At 26.6% G+C, this 16903-nt stretch overlaps 1 protein-coding gene across 2 annotated transcripts; it reads left to right on the plus strand.

Moving 5' to 3' along the window:
* Positions 1–6821: 6821 nt before the first annotated feature.
* LOC145192895 (tyrosine-protein phosphatase non-receptor type 2-like) lies at positions 6822–16567 on the plus strand. 2 transcript variants are annotated; one of them, XM_090101101.1, is made up of 12 exons: positions 6822–6899; positions 8225–8327; positions 11351–11415; positions 11835–11870; positions 12009–12107; positions 12456–12587; positions 13562–13707; positions 14441–14495; positions 14582–14759; positions 15455–15592; positions 15691–15982; positions 16134–16567. In XM_090101101.1, exons 1-12 carry the CDS (start codon positions 6837–6839, stop codon positions 16336–16338), a joined length of 1512 nt encoding a protein of 503 aa, XP_089957227.1. In that variant the 5' UTR covers positions 6822–6836; the 3' UTR covers positions 16339–16567. The 2 variants fall into 2 exon arrangements, with proteins under 2 accessions (XP_089957227.1, XP_089957228.1); XM_090101102.1 differs by having other exon boundaries at positions 15691–15977; positions 16134–16471.
* The last annotated feature ends 336 nt before the right edge of the window (positions 16568–16903 follow it).

Here is a 16903-nt window from a genome sequence, read left to right on the forward strand (position 1 = left end):
AAAATTGAAACTTGACATATCAATCAAGATGATTGAAAGTCTTATTGAATCAAAGCCGAGACGTTTAAAAGCAGGTATCAAAGTAATGGGATATTTTTGTTTCCATCGAAGATACTTCTTAGGTACGTTTCAACTTTATTTTACTTTTCTCTCAGAACTTTTTTAATTGCATATGTTTAATATGTAATATCAGAAAATGTTTTATGTTTTTTTTTTGTTTTTTTTTTAACTGTTTTTTAATATTAGTTAATCACTGTCTAAGAATAAAAAAAGAAAAAGAGTTCACATCAATTTTCTCACTGCAAGTCCTAATTTCTGTATAAGATGTTTAAGGATTTTATAATCAAGTTTTGGAAATCTGTCATATGAAAAAGTCTTTGTGTTTATCTCTATATGTTGAACTATAATAAGGAGCCATATGGCATTTGAATTTCAGATGTCATTCAAATCCATATTTTTAGAGAAAAATTTAACTGAAAAATTTAACAGTAAATTAACAGTTTACTTTTGTAAAGACTTAACATGACAGTGCTTAAAAATACAATGACACGGGAAATTTATGACAGTTGCGTGATTTTTTTGTAGAGGCTGTTGCCTTAAAAATCTCAAACAGCATTCAAAAATATGTTTAAGAAGTACAAGGGAGAAGCATTTTTAATTTTAAAAGATAAAACCAGACGTGTTGTATTAATTGAAGATTACTGGGTAAGACCCACAGCTAACCACTTTTTCTACTTTTGAGGAGAAAGGATTAAAAAGATTTGCAAAAGAGGAAATAAGGCATTTCATATGTAAAGAGATTCTTAATATAGAGGAGAAATAAAATCTCCCAACCTAATGAATAAAATAAGACAAAGAAAACTTCGGGAACTTTTTGATAGAATCTTAAAAAAGAATCTTAAAAAAGAACCATACAAATCATAGAATCTTAGAAAAGAACCGTACAAATTACGATTATGAGGAGGAAATATTTTACCCCCCCCCCCCCCCTGATTCTGATTAAAATCAATAGTTCAAATACCCTAAGAAACTGCAAAATTTAAGGCTGTTACGCGTAAAAATGTAGTGAGTCTGTTAATGAAGATGTAGCAAGTGAAGACTATAGAGCTAAGAAACTCTGTCTTAAAAAAATACCTTCTCTTCTACAAAAGTTGACAGCTCTTTTTGTACATTTTTTTATTCTGTAGCTTGTAATTGCCATGATTTACTTTGATTAAAGGTAACTTGCTTATTGTTCGTTTCTTAGTATAACTGATTGGCTGAGGTGTATAGAACAAACAAAATAGCACATATAATAAGCGCGCAATGTATAATAGCCAAGGGCAAGTCCTAAATTTTTTTACCTCTTTTTTTAATAATCTGTTCTCAGAATTACTAATTTCTGAAAAGAAGTTTGTAATTGCTTCAACCGCGATAATAAATTAAGTTTGATTTGAAAGGATTAACAGAAGATGATTTGAGCAGAAATTAACAGAATTAACAGAAAGGTGATTTTGAGTAAAGTAAGAATATATCTCATTAGTATTTTTGACCTTGCTGATGATTAGTTCCTGTGATATTTGGAAGATTGGTGGAAACAATTATATTGTTTTATTATTTATATTATTATTAATTATATATAACAAACATTAATATTGAATATAAATGTGACTCGAAAGTTTTATATGCCACCCTCCCCCACTACTAGGTCAAATCAAAAATTGGCATATTTGATATGATATGAGTTGCCGCACCTGTGCATCTCTGGTGCTCAGTTGTAGTAACCCAAGGTTCCTATGGAGCTATATCTTCTTTGGGAATACACTCAACAGCTGTAGAATATTCTAGATGACTACTTAAAGTCAATAGAAATGTGACTTCAAATTAGAGAAATAAATTTTTAAGACAAAATTTTATAAGGGCCAATTTAAGGGCGGACAGTAAACCGTTAGAAAAAAAATGCATTCTAGCAAACTTTTATTAAACGAAAGATGGTCAAAATTCTGCGAGAAATTAAGATAAATTATCTGTGGTTGATTCTTGAACCTAAATATGATTTACGAAACACGGAAGTGGAGAAACACTGGCGAAATGAAGTCTACAAAGCAAGCGACCGTCATAAAAAACCTAATAAATGAAGCGAGTGCAATATCTTTCTTTTAAATAGTGAAAATAAATTCAACAATCACTTAAAATGCAGCATGTAAAGTTTTAATTGTAAAAGTAGTGTTTAAAAGTTAATTTGAATATTATTTTTATTTTCCCACACTTGTTTTATTGATTTTAAGGGTATTAAACAATGAAAATGTATTCCGGATCTGTGAGAAACTTGGATTTTAGAAACGGGTTCCTGCATTTCAATTGTTTAAGATTAAGTGGGTTTTGGGAATTTTTACTTCTATCTAATGCTAGTTTCAAGCTTAATTTACTTCTATATAACTCTAGTTCCCAGCTTAATTTACTTCTATCTAATGCTAGTTCCCGGCTATTGAATCTATAAAAATAGAAAAAGTTAAGAAAAAATAATTCTAGAGTTATATCAACCAGTTTGGATTCTTTAAGGTGGTACACTCCCATAAATTCTAACTTTTAATCTATGGTTCAAAGCTTGTTATCAATTTTTTATATATGGAAATTCTGTTAAAACTTTAACATTCTAAAAGTAAAATGAAAATTGCATTTTTTGATGCTGAGTCAGCATAATTTGTCAAAAATCTTACCTTTACTAAGACAAGGATATCTTGAGTAAAGTTTGAACTAAATACACCTTGTTCTGCTAAATGGTAGCAAAAGTAATGTTCTGCTAAATGGTAGCAAATTTTTTAGTTTGCTCCAGAGCGCAAACTAAATTATTTTTCAAATGTTGGGTAAATCTTAAATGGCAGATATAGAAAAAGAAAAGGATTTTTTTTATAACAAGTTGCTATGCAGTTACTATGGAGTTGCTATGGAGTTGCCAAAGAGTAAGAAAGTGAATTAATCACAATAGTTATATTTTCTTTTTTTTTCTTTTAAAACATACAATAGTAAAAATATAATATGGGCTTTGGACTTCAATGTTTGAAACAACAAAGTTAAAAAAAATAAATTTTGTTTTTGATTTTTAAAGAAGTTTTATGTAGCTAAATTCTTGTCTTCTTACAATATCTCCCACTACTAGACACTTCAACAATGCCTCTTTCATTTCCGCCCCCCCTCCCCCCTTTCATTTCCGATGTAAAAAATTATAAAGTTATTACACACTTATTTAGAAAAAACTCATGTTGAAATACACAAATTTTAAAAGGTACAAAATTTTCAAATATACAAAAATAATTTCAATGATATATTAATGTCAAATCTTAAAAAAGGAGAAAAAAATTAATGAATAAATAATAAAAAACATAAAAAAAAAAATGTTTATTTTTATACAATAAAGTGAATCAAGAAAGGAGAGTGAATTAAGAAAGGCAGAAACAAGAAGAACGTCATAGCGACTAATCACTAAGCATCGTGTAGTACAACTTATGTGTGAAAAGGGAATGAGTTAGCTCTGAATAAAATTTTATTTCGTAAAGGAGGCTCTATTTCTATAATGTTAAGTTTAAGGGAGACCGGGGCTAGTTGGTTACAGTTTTAGTTTTTGAGCTCTGTGCATTTCTAAGTGAACTTTTTTGAGGATATGAAATTGCAGTTCAAAAGAATATGAATTTTGCAAGCATGTTCAAGTGTGAAACATTAAAAATAATAATAATAAATGGCCCAAAAAGGGCCTCCAAAAAGGAAAAAATTTACCCCGGCCCGGGGTAAGTTGTCTATACTCTCAGGGTAAGTTGGCACATATAAAAAGAGATACACCATATAAAAAGAGACAAATTTAGCAACATTAAGCATATATTTCAAGCGCCTCTTTTAAATGAAAAGTCTTGATGATTTTTATCCAACAATATTTTTTGGTATTAACTTTTATTCTCCTTAAGTCGATCGAATAAATTCTCTCTCTGTAAAAATAGCATCAACAGCATTTTTTGTAACATTTTTAGAATTTACAGGCCTGTCTACTTTTTTTTATTATTTCGCATGTCTGTAGATCTGTAGTGTAACTTAAGTGAATTTACGGCTAATTCGAAAAGTTGTAAGTTGGAGCATTTTACCAACTAGCCCCGCGATCATTGTGCCAACTAACCCCAAAAGCATTTTGCTCACAAAATGGTTTATAAATCCCCATAAACGCGAAATATTGAGAAACACAAAAGGTGACTGGTTAAAGTGAACCATGTAACACCTAAACATATTCGAGTTTACTTGTAGCTAATGCTATTGCTTTAGCTGTAGCTTAAAAAATTACAAAATTAGTTTAAAAAAACACAAAAATCGCTATGCGCTTCTATTTGCATGTGCTTATAGCCCTGATACTGCACTGAAAAATGAATTAGTTAAGTGGGAAGGTTCTATCTGAATTTTGGAAATTTCTGGTGGAAAATTCCAAAGTTAAACGCAGTGTGTTAACTTACCCCTGTAGCCAACTAGCCCCGGTCTCCCATACAACTTATAAACTGTTTGCATCAATTTAACTGCCTTTTCCAACTTTAACTTCGCATAACATATATATTGATGTAAAAAAAAAGGTAGAGCTAAAAATTATATTTTTGTAGTTAAATTAGTACTTTTCAAATCAGTCTATTAAAAAAAAATGTATTTAGCATCTTTTAAAAAATATCATCATTTTTCTGTTTAATTTTTCTTTTAAAACCGCCGTTGAATTTTATTTGTTTTTGCTAAAAGGCAACTAACAAAAATCGCGTATTATTCGTTAGGGTTGGACCTTTGTCAAAATGATTTTGATGATGTTGGATAAACTTATGAGCGATGTTGCATTAACTTTGGAGATGGAAAGTTGGATTGACGTTAACATGCGGAGTGGCGACGATGTTAACTTTTGATGCAAACCTAAAACACAACGCACCAACGTGAGAATGACGTCGATGTCCACTGGGGAAGTACCAACTATTATTTATTTCAAAGTTTAAAGTAAACTTATAAATTTTAAAATCGATTAACTTACAGTTTGTCTACTTAAAAATAGTTTTAAAGCCTACTTTGTTATAATCCATCAAAATATTTTGCTTAACTTTTGTGCTAAACTGATTAAAAAAAGAAAGAAAAGCTTTCAAAATTATTTAGTAATGTCACCAGGAACAGACAAAAACGACAAACTGCCCGTGCAATTTAAATTGAAAGAATTGCTTAGGGACAACTGGTAAAAAAAATTCTTTATGAATGGTTTTTCACGATAATCTTGATTGAAAAAGTCACTCTTAACTACTCGGTCCGAGGTCAAACTTTCTCTTTATTGGGAACGGCGCTTTTTGATTCAGCTCTGTTAAAGTTTTTGATCGGCTAAAAGCTAGGAAAATCCGGATAAAATTGTAATTTTGCCTACTTCTTTTTCTTTTAAACTTTTGCGAGAAAAAGAGAATTATACTGTCTAACAACGCCTAAAAAAAGGAACACCTGAAAAGCGACAATCTTCAATAAATACTATTGGTGTAAAACAAAATCAGTTAAAAAATGTCATTGATTTATTTTTTAATAAAATAAACCGTTGAATATTTCCGTTCTTTTTTTGTTTTTGTTATTAACTCTAATTTTACTTTTCAATACAGATATTTAAGGACACTTTAGTTTTTTTTTATTTCTATTTAGAGAAGTGTGGAAACAAAAAGCTCATGAACACTTCCGTTAATATTAATTACTTTTTAGTTCCCCAAATTATTGATAGCAGAATATCCTCTTGAAAAAACAGAGGAAGTCTAAATGGCTTGAGATAAATACTTCAACTAAATTAACTTAGGCAGATAAAATGCCTATCTCTCTGATAACCGATTTCTGTTAAAAATAGCCTGTTATTGTTTCAGAATTTAAAAGAATTACTCATATCGTATTTACTCACAAGAACTTCATTCCGGCAAAGGTGTCTTTAAAACGGTGTAGTCAATAATGTTCAGCCTTACCACCTAAGGATACATACAACATGATGCATACATGAAGTTAGATGTTAAAAAATACTTTTGATTGAAAGGTCTTATATTCAGCAGCACATATTTTATGAGCATTTACTTTATTTTTAGATATATTTTGCTTCGTGAATTTATATCATTTAATCTTTTTTTTAAGTGTAATATTCCTTTTACACCCTTATTTTTTTATCATCATCTCTCTCGGGATAAAAAGTATATTTAAGACAAAATACTCTAGCATCAGAAACTTCTTTAAAAAAAGTAATAGTTTTAAAATCAAAAGTTTATCTTCAATTGGACTGAAAAAAAATTTCGGAACCTTAAAACAGATTGAAAGAAACAATAGCAGCTTTTATCGCATAGGAATTTTTAAACGGGCTTAGTAAATTGTTACACATAGCTACCTTGTTACGATAAACCTAAATATGTAACATAATATAAATTGTTTTCTTTGAGAAAAAAACTTCTTTTTATAAAAATGTTTTTAATACCCTGCAGGATTTCAAGAAATACATGTTTAATCAAACTAAAAGAAAAATGAAACTGCAACAAGCATTTGTTGTCTCTCTCAGTTCGGAAGTATCTATGTTGAAATAAACTTACTAATAAAAATGTTGCTATTTAGGTGGATAAGTTTATATCTCTGCATAACGAATGTTTATCATATGTGCATAACTTATGTTTTATATATGTGCATATTATTTATATGTGCAGTTGTTTTTTTTTATTATGATATTTTTTGTTATGAGTTTATCTCATCTATTTTATCTATTCAATGAAAAAATATTCTCAGATTCATTCTCTTTTTCTTCATAATTTTGTATTGATAAATATTTCTATTATAGGAAATATACAGTTATGTACTTGCAAGATCAAATTAGAGAACTAGATAGAACTAAAAAATGGGAGCCCACTTTTCAGGTTTATTTTTCTATTTTACTATTTTTTTATTATTTTTAGCAAATTTAACAGTATTATTTTTATATGCAAATAAAAAAGGTGTATGGTGCTATTGTAATAAAATAAAGGCTGACCTGTTTGATATGGTATGAAAAAAGTTAATTTGGTATGAAGCTCTCAAAAGTTGATGATAATGCATTAAAAAGACAATACTTTAGTGCTTATGAACTTTTTCGTAGGCTTCCTGAGATGTATACTATATTATTTAGAAAATATATATATATATATATATTGAAGTTTATTATGCATTAAAATTAGGAATGTTATTTGAAAATACAGAAAATACTAAAGGAAAGTACATCCAAGTTTTAATTTCTAATAGAATAAGTTCTTAATCAAACATAATGTTCTGCCTTGTAATTTTGCTAAACCATAAATGGTATTATTATTCCCTGAATCATTCCAGCTTTTGGCCTTTCTCCCTGGAATTACTGGACAGAACATTATGTTTGGTTAAGAATGAAAATTCATAAAGTTATACAAATGATGTTTTTTAATGTAGTTGTAAATTATAATTCAAATTAATTTGCTTATAATATGTCATCAATTAACTGTTAGTTAAACTTCTTTTTTTACATCATAATGATGCATTCAGATGTAATAATAATTTAAAACAGTAGTTATACATTATGTAATAATAATGATAACGATAATAATAATAATAATAATAATAATAATAATAATAATAATAATAATAATAATAATAATAATAATAATAATAATAATAATAATAATAATAATAATAATAATAATAATAATAATAATAGTAATAATAATAGTAATAATAATAATAACAATAATAACAATAATAATAATAATAATAATAATAATAATAATAATAATAATAATAATAATAATAATAATAATAATAATAATAATAATAATAATAATAATAATAATAATAACAATAATAGTAATAACAACAACAATAACAGTAATAACAATAACAATAAGAGTAGCAATAATAGCAGTAATTATGATAATAGTAATGATAATTATTATATATGTGTATGTGTGTGTGTTAATATATATATATATATATATATATATATATATATATATATATATATATATATATATATATATATATATATATATATATATATATATATATATATATATATATATATATATATATATATATATATATATGTATGTATGTATGTATGTATGAATGTATGTATATATGTATGTATGTATGTATGTATGTATGTATGTATGTATGTATGTATGTATGTATGTATGTATGTAAATTTTTTAACATACATATATGAAAATTATCTTAGATGATTCAATTGGAGACAATATCAATTGCAGAGTCTAAGACTCAAAAAGTAGCTAAATTGGCTGAGAATCGAAGTTTGAATAGATATCGTGATGTTTTACCATGTAAGTTTTACTCAAATATACATATTTATACTTTATATATAAGGTTTAATGATTTTAATTTTTATGTTACTACTTTTAACAAAATTGACCTAAGGTTTTTTAGAATATATTTGCAGATTCCAAAATAATGTTAATTAATAAAATTATTTTGAAACCTGTACTGACTTAGGGCAATCAAGATAAAATAAGACACTTTCTATTTTGAAGTGAATAGCTTTACTTCAAAGTTTGAGTTACTTGATGAAAACTATGAGAGAGTGTTTATTTAAGGTTTGATATGTAACCCTCAAAATTAGGGGCAAAATGAGATACCTTTACTCTAAAAATTGTACAGCAATGCATTTTATGTCCTGAAAATGCTTTTAATGAATTTTTTGTAAAAAAAAAAAACAAAAACAATTGTCTAATCATAATCTAAAGAAATCAAATGCATTAGTAAATTCCTTTTTTTTTTGTTTTATGTTGGTTTACCCCTTGATATATGATTCAGTTTATGAAAATCATGTGTAGATTGTTTTTTAGTTAAAATGTGTTAATCAGTTTGCAATTTACAGCTACTTTTATGAGCTTGATGGTTATCATCTAATTTTAGTTTAAATTATTAAAATCTATTTTTTAATTTCATATATTAAGTTGCAAATTATACCTCAAGACTAATTTTTCATCGAATTTTCTTTAAGCATCAATTCTTTTTGTGAAATAGGCATTTTAAGATTAAGATAACAAATTAGTTATTACAATAATGTTCTTGTAAAAGCTTCCAAATTTCAGGTTTTTGATAGTTTTTAGAAATTTTCCACTTACAAATTAATATATATATATATTTTGTTATTTATGGGTTTACTTTTTTTTTTTTTTTTTTGTTCATTAAAACAAAGTATTCTCCTACTATTTAATTAGTTAAGATTTATTATCAAAACTTAAAAAAAGAAAGTTGAAAAGTTTTACTATTGTTTTAAATATGGTTTTGAACCATTTTACGCATTTATTTACACTTTTTTTTAAATACCTTGGGTTTTTTCTTATGATTTATTGTTTCTGTTATTCTACGTTATCTTTTCTGTTATTGATAGGACCTATACTACAGACATCGAATATCAAATATACCATTGCATAAGTTAAGCTGGTTTATATGTTAACCTCCTATTTTTAACTTAAAAGACTAGTTTAATGTTTTATAACTGTTGTAAAAATGGGAAAAGGGTGAAAGGGTTTCCACATTAATATTTTCATCTTCTTGCATTCTTAAGGAATGCTTTTGACCTATTTTAAATGGCTTAAAGTTTCAACTTATACATCAGTACATATGTTATGTGAAGTTAAAATTGGAAAAGGCAGTTAAAATTGATGCATGATTTTGCTACCAGTATTATCAATGGTCAAACACAAGATGTGTTATTTACTTTATGTTACAAAGTACCATATTCAATAATTTTTAAATGTTAAATTAAGTACCTTTCATAAATTCAAATTTAAAGCCATTGGTAGCATTAAAACAATATTACTTCTGTTGATAATACTTTTTAAGGTTTTAGGCATATCGATTAAATTTTTGACTAACAGATAAAGCCATGTGTCAAAAAATTTTTTTGGCTTTGATAGAAGTGGGAAGGGATTAAAAATTTTAGTTATTTATTAAATATTTATAATCTGTTATAACATATTAGAGCTGTACATTTAAAAAGTTAAAAATATTTGAAGCAATCAACAATACATACCAAATGGTTATTGACATAAGAAGTTTTTTTGATATTTTTTCTTAGCTAAAACAACAAATTAACTAATGTCAGTATGCAGCTTCCATATTGACCATAGTTAAGAAAATCAAACTTGACCTTGTCATTAATATGATGTCTACATGATGTCTACAGTATAGGTCATATCAATAACAGAAAAAATAAGATAAAATAACAGAAATGATATCTTAACTGGAGCTTGAAATGAAGTTTGATCATTAATCAAATAACATCCAATGCTAAGATTAGAAAAATAAAATAAAATAGAAAAACTTTGAAACAAGATTAATGACCTAATAGGATACATTTTAACAATTTAAACTTTTAAACTTGAATTGGATAAAAATCACCACAGAATCCTAGGGGACTGCCACTTCATTCTGCAATTGGTAAACATTTTTTTATCTTATAAAACAAGGTCTTCATTTAAAAGCAAATTTTTTTTACACTTTTTTACATCAACTTCAAATTAAGAGTAGTAAGCTGCAACTACACCATGTGGTGATCCAATGTTAAGAGTTAATTAAGTTATAGTTAAGTTATAATTTATATATATATATATATATATATATATATATATATATATATATATATATATATATATATATATATATATATATATATATATATATATACATTCTTGATGTATTATAATTAAGATATATTATAATTAAGTTAAGTTATAGTTAAGACATAGTTCTTGATCAGTGATCCTTTTTTAAAAAAAAAAAAGTTATTGGCTTGAGTAATAATTCTGTGAAGTTAATTGCATAACTGCAAAGTTGAATTTTTCTTAATTGTGATTTTTTATTCTCATTTAATTATGTGTAAGTACCAGTATAGTAACTTAAGGTTATCAAACAGTGCTAAGACAATTAATGCATACATGTGCATTGTATTAACTAAAGTAGATATTTTTATAAAAATGTTTTACAGACCTATTTGCCTGCTAATCACCACAGTTTTTTAAGGAGAATTCTGTAAAACTTGAATGCTGTAAAGCTAAAATGCTGTAATTTTCACATTGATATTTCAGACTGTCAGACTAGATTGCAAAAACAAAGCATAAATATATTGAGTAACACTAATAAAACCAATAAATGCAACCGAAACCTTAAAATGTCTTTTTTGCTCACCATTATCCTTCTATATTTTCCAAAAAAAAAAGAAAAAAGCAGTTTTTCTATCTGGAAAAAAATAATCTATAGAAAAAAATTTTTTACTGAGTTGTTAATAATTGAATTTCTTGTGATATTTTTTTGTGAGTTGTTCTTTTATTTTTTAAAGATGATGATAGTCGTGTAATCTTGAAAAGTTCTACAAATGATTATATAAATGCTAATTTTGTTCAGGTATATATATATTTTTTAAATGAATAGAGAACAAAACTTTGATTACAGATAATTTAGTAAGGATTTGCATAAATTATCTTAATTTTACTAAAAAACTTTTTGTAAAATTTTTTAAAATTTACTAAATTTTTGTTTTCTATTGTTGTTTTTAGCATATGTTTCAAATCTTACTCTATCTTTCCTTTTCTTTCACTTCTGAACAACAAACAATTATTTTTGACATTTTGTAGCTCCATAACATTTTTCATATTAAAACTTCTCTTTTTTGACAAGAACTGATTATTGTATCAACTGGTGTAAATATGACTTTGCTTGAAGACCACTATTGTTAGCTTATAATGGAGTTACAACATCTATTAATTATGCTTTGGTATCTTAGTTAAAGTGCCAAAATGATTTAAGAAATACTATTTTTCTAGGCTCCAGATGTAAACAGAACTTACATTTTAACACAGGTATCTTGTTTTATTCTGCAATCTCTTTTTTGTTTGTTTGAAACTAATTAGAAATCGCTTGTAAACCTACAAAACCAATTAAGAATGAACTTTAATCAAAAAGTTTCCCTATTTACTCTTTTTTTCTTATCTTTTAAGGGTCCATTGCCACATACATGTGAGAGTTTCTGGCAAATGGTTTGGGAGAATAATACTGAAGGAATAGTTATGTTAAATAAAATTGTGGAAAAAAATGCAGTACGTTATTTTAATTCTTGTAAATGTCTTATGCTCATATTACTTGATTAAAGAAAAAAAGTCCAAAACATGGAAAACCCACAGTTTTCATGATATTTTGGGTTTACAATAACTTTTAAAAAATCTCTGCTCTGAATAATACAGTTTTATGATAAATTATTTAATGTTGTGTTTTTGTTGCTGTTGCTGCTGCTGCTGTAACGGAATTTTAAAAAATCTTTTGTATCTTTAAGTGTATGTCAATAATTATCTGAAAGGATATCCGTTACAAAATCTATAGTATTTTCTCTGATTTCTATTTGTTATTTTTAATTCTCTCATTACTTTTTTGATTTTGATTTATTTTAGATTAAATGCCACCCTTATTGGCCTATGGGTGAAGAAGAATCAATGCAATTTGGGGATTATGAAGTCTGTAATCTTAGTGAATCATCTGAATCCTCTTATATTGTTAGAGAGCTTTTATTAACTCATCTAGCAGTAAGTTTTTTTGTAAATGGTCTCACTCTCCTGGATTCTGAATCAGCTTCAGGAAAAGATATTTTCACTCCTAATCTTGGCCACTTTTACTTTTTACATAATGTTGGAAGGTGTGATATTTTCTTTCATCCTCCCATGTCCTATAGCTCAGAAGAAGGAAATAATTTTTCAACTCTTGTTTTTTTCAATTAGAACTATTCAGTATCAGTTTTCATGCATACAGGATTTGTCAACATTGGAGAATAAGAAGAGAAAAAAAATTTCTAAAGTACAGGAACTTAGACTGACCAATTACATCCTACATGATGCTCTTGTTGATTTAATTTTGACATTATAAATATGGCAAGTCTAAACTGTGCCTAATGTGTGTGTGAGAATTATGGGAACTCTACAATTATTGAACTGAGACTAAATTAAGATTTCTTGATATCATTAATTGAAAAAATTGAAAACTAAATTTTTGAGATACCAGAGATCATGTCCAAGATCATGCTAATAAAATAAAAGATAAATGGGAAAAAGAAAACACTTGCTGCAGGTCCAGGGATGGGGCCAAAAGCTGGGATGATTTAGAGAATAACAATGCCATTTATTTATTTTGCAAGATAATATTGAAATATTTAAATTGTTTTGTTAATTTTTCACACACTGGCTACTGGTATAAATAACTTTGTAGCTGTTCCTTTTCTTCTTACTGTTAAGTTTCTTGGTTCTTATTAACAATAATTCTTATGATCACTAAGTTCCTTGGTTTTAACCATGATTTAGCAAATAGGCGCATCAACTGTTATTTTATATATTTATCTAAAAAGCTCTAAAAGAAAGTTAGTGGTAAATAAGGTGCTCTTTGATAGATTTACCAGGTGCATTTAGAATAATGCAGAAGATCTCATATCCTCAGAATTGTGCAGGTTTCTTCCATATATTATCATGTTTTAAGTTTTATGGATAACTGTTAAAATTTTTTATTACAGAGTTCTGCTAAACGCACAATTAAACAGTTTCATTTCATGACATGGCCTGATTTTGGCGTACCAGATGATCCTTTGACATTTCTCAATTTCTTAGCCCATGTTAAATCTACTGGTGTATTATTCTCCAATCCTGTTATTCATTGCAGGTAAGTTGATGTAAGCTCTGTTTTTTAGGTTTATACATAAGTGTTAATCTTAATTTCTGACCTCTTGGTCTCCCTTGGACAACTTGAATAATCAAATCTTTTACAGGAGTTACATTATTACAGGAGTTAAATTATTTTTGTTTGTTATTTTTAACTGTTTGAATTTCACAGGAAATATTATCGCTATTATTTGTCGTAGTTGTTAATTTAAAGAAAAATTTAATGTGAAAAAAGTTGAATTGAAGCTAACAAAAAATGTTAATGAATAATTCATCAATTTTACCAATCATTCCTAAAATTATTTCTTTATTTTCTTAAAAGCTTTCTTTGATCATGCTTATTATTTCTTTTATTCAGTCCAATGAACAACAGACCATGTTTTTAATCAAGAAATCACTGAACAATTATTACTTCTTTTTTTTTTTTCTTTTCTTTTTTTTTCTTTTTTTTTAATTTTAATTTTTGAAGGGAATAACTAGCTGACATTTCTGCTAACTAGCTGGAAAAATCAAGAAACAATAAAAATAAATTTGTTATAAATGTAAGATTTCCTGTTATTTTTTAACGATGAATGATTGCCAGTAATTTGTATGACAAAATTCAGTTGATCAAAGTACTTAATTAAGTTCTTATTATTTTACACTTATTTTTGTAACTCAAAAGTTTGCATTGTTTTACTTTTTTAAACACATTTTAAAAAAATTGTACCCAGCATCTGCATTTTCCTATTTAGTGCTGGAATAGGCCGTAGTGGAACATTTTGCTTAGTTGATGCTGCTCTTGCTATGGTAAAATTTCTTTTTGTTAAAGTTTAAACAATTTTTGTTTGTGCTTTTACTTTGCATCATGTAGTATCTTTTTTTTATCTTCTTAGGCTAAGCAAAGTAATACTCCTGAGGGCCTAGACCCTCGAGCACTTTTATTAACTTTGCGTAAGTATCGTTCTGGTTTGATACAGACAGCTGAACAATATAGATTTGCACTGGTCACCATACTTTATGGTCTTAAGCAATTATTTCCACAATATTTCCTTAAAAATGAAAATGAGAAAGGTGAGAAATTAATTCATTTATTAAAAATAACACATTTTCTAGATACTTTTCATAATGCAATCTTTAAGGTAAATAACATTCAATGTATTGTTACTTTGTAATATCTTGTTTGTTATTTTCATTTACTAAAATAATTTATGATTAATAATCAATGATTTTTGTAAAAAAAAAACAAAGAACTAGACAGATTACAACAACTGAGATCATAATTAAAATTTTTTACTCATTAAAGTATTATAATTAATTTAATCACAATAATTAAGTAATTATAATTGAATAAATTATTATAACTGATTGAATTATTGCAAATAACAGAACAATACCTGGTCAAGTATGTAAGAATCTTTTATTTCATTATATTTAAGTAAATTAAAACTAATGGTGAAAGCTTCAAGGTTCTAATAAAATTCTCCAATTTGTGGCAGAAAATATTTAAGTAGGAATTTATGATTGAATATCTCTTCTTTAGTGATTTTTTATTTGCCATCTGTTAATATTTAGTTATTAAGGCTTTTTATCTTCACAGAAGATTTCAATTTGAATGCTGTACAGGCACCATGCTTTTCAATTAAATTTTATTTAACTTATACTAAAATTACATAAAACTAATTTGTAAGTAATAGTTTGAATAATAAACATTTTATGTTGGATTTTTGTTTTACAAATTAAGAAAAAAAAAAAAATGTGTATTATAGTTGAAGAAGGAGTCAATGATAATCCTCCACCATTACCTCCACGCAGACAAAATAACAAACCTCCAGAAAAACCGCAACGAACTTCAGTGATTTATGAAGAAAACAAGCCATTTCCTAAGGAAGCCAAATCGACTACAGGTAGTATTTTCAACAAGAACAAAGTTTCTTTCGTCATTTTAAGAAAATGAACTTATAGATGCTATAGCTGTAAATTATACTTTTTTAATTTTTTAAAGTTATTGAATCATCCAGTGATGGGGACAGTGAGGAGGAGATCCTTGATTTAACAAATATGTCTGACAAAGAGGAAGAAGAAGAGTTTACAGAGTACAATTATAAAAATGGCATTGAAGAATCAGGTCATCAAGAAACTAATGAAACTATTGCTAAACTCAATAATATTAATAAAGCTGGTTCAGAAAATGATAACTTGAATGAAAATTCTTTTGTTGTAAACCAGCATCATACCAAGCCTGACATTGATAACAAAAAGTCCAATGAAACAAACACTTTAATGCACAAGGCAAGGTATTTAGTAATATTCAAAATTTATTTTGCATCTTTGTATATATCTTTTTAGTCTTTTAAACATTTGTTTATGGTAACACAATCAAACTTTAAAGTATCAAATGGCACTATGTATCATGCAAGTTGTTAAAAGTTGAGATTTTTTCTTAAGGAAAAGCGAACAAGAAAACGAAAACATAATTCTTCGTCAAAGGCAAAGACAGGAAAAAAACATCGAAACAAAGAACCTTATTGAAAAAATAAAAAAGAACATGAAAAAATCAGAAAAAGAACCAAATAGAAAATTCTGGCTTTGTGTGGGGGCTATTGCTGTATTTAGTTCTGCTGCTATTATAGCATATTCATGGCTTAGATGATTAAGTTGAATAACCTTTCTACTGATGCTTTGATTCTTCAAAATTATTTTGTTTAAGAAAGACAGAGGATGTAGATTGAGTATCAAAAAGATATTTTTGTTATTTAAATCTGTTTGAAGAAGGAAAATATTAGCATTCATAGCATTTATAAATATAAATACTGCTATATATAATATACTGCTTAAAAGGTTTTCAATAATAACCTTTTAATGATAAAAAAAGGTATTAGAAGTAACTTTATGATGTAATTTTGTGAATTTTTTATTTTATACAAATTTTTATTTCTTAATTCTGTTATCCTGGTTTGTTCTATAATTTTCCATTAAAAAAGAAATACTAGTGTTTTCTTTTGAGGAGCACTTAAATATGGTTAATTACAATCTTAAGTTTATTTCCAATTATAAATACTTTTCACATTTTTCTTATCACTGGTTTTATTTATTTAACTAAAATAAGAACATTTTTAACTAAGGTTACTTTTTAAAATTATTTTCACAGATAAAATTTTAAATTATTTTGAGAAAGCTTTTTTACATCCTACACCATATGTAGTTTGTCAAGATTA

Source organism: Hydra viridissima, unplaced genomic scaffold (assembly GCF_058129835.1).
Source record: "Hydra viridissima isolate aposymbiotic clone 2 unplaced genomic scaffold, HvirCarnegie_v1 scaffold_10, whole genome shotgun sequence".
Taxonomy (NCBI): domain Eukaryota; kingdom Metazoa; phylum Cnidaria; class Hydrozoa; order Anthoathecata; family Hydridae; genus Hydra; species Hydra viridissima.

What these genes read in the sequence shown, in the direction of transcription:
- LOC145192895 (XM_090101101.1), top strand. Translation starts at nt 6,837, where the DNA reads ATGTACTTGCAAGATCAAATTAGAGAACTAGATAGAACTAAAAAATGG. An exon ending in AATGGGAGCCCACTTTTCAG is followed by an intron (nt 6,900 to 8,224) that starts GTTTATTTTTCT and finishes AAATTATCTTAG; the next exon opens with ATGATTCAATTGGAGACAAT. An exon ending in AATCCTGTTATTCATTGCAG is followed by an intron (nt 13,708 to 14,440) that starts GTAAGTTGATGT and finishes TTTCCTATTTAG; the next exon opens with TGCTGGAATAGGCCGTAGTG.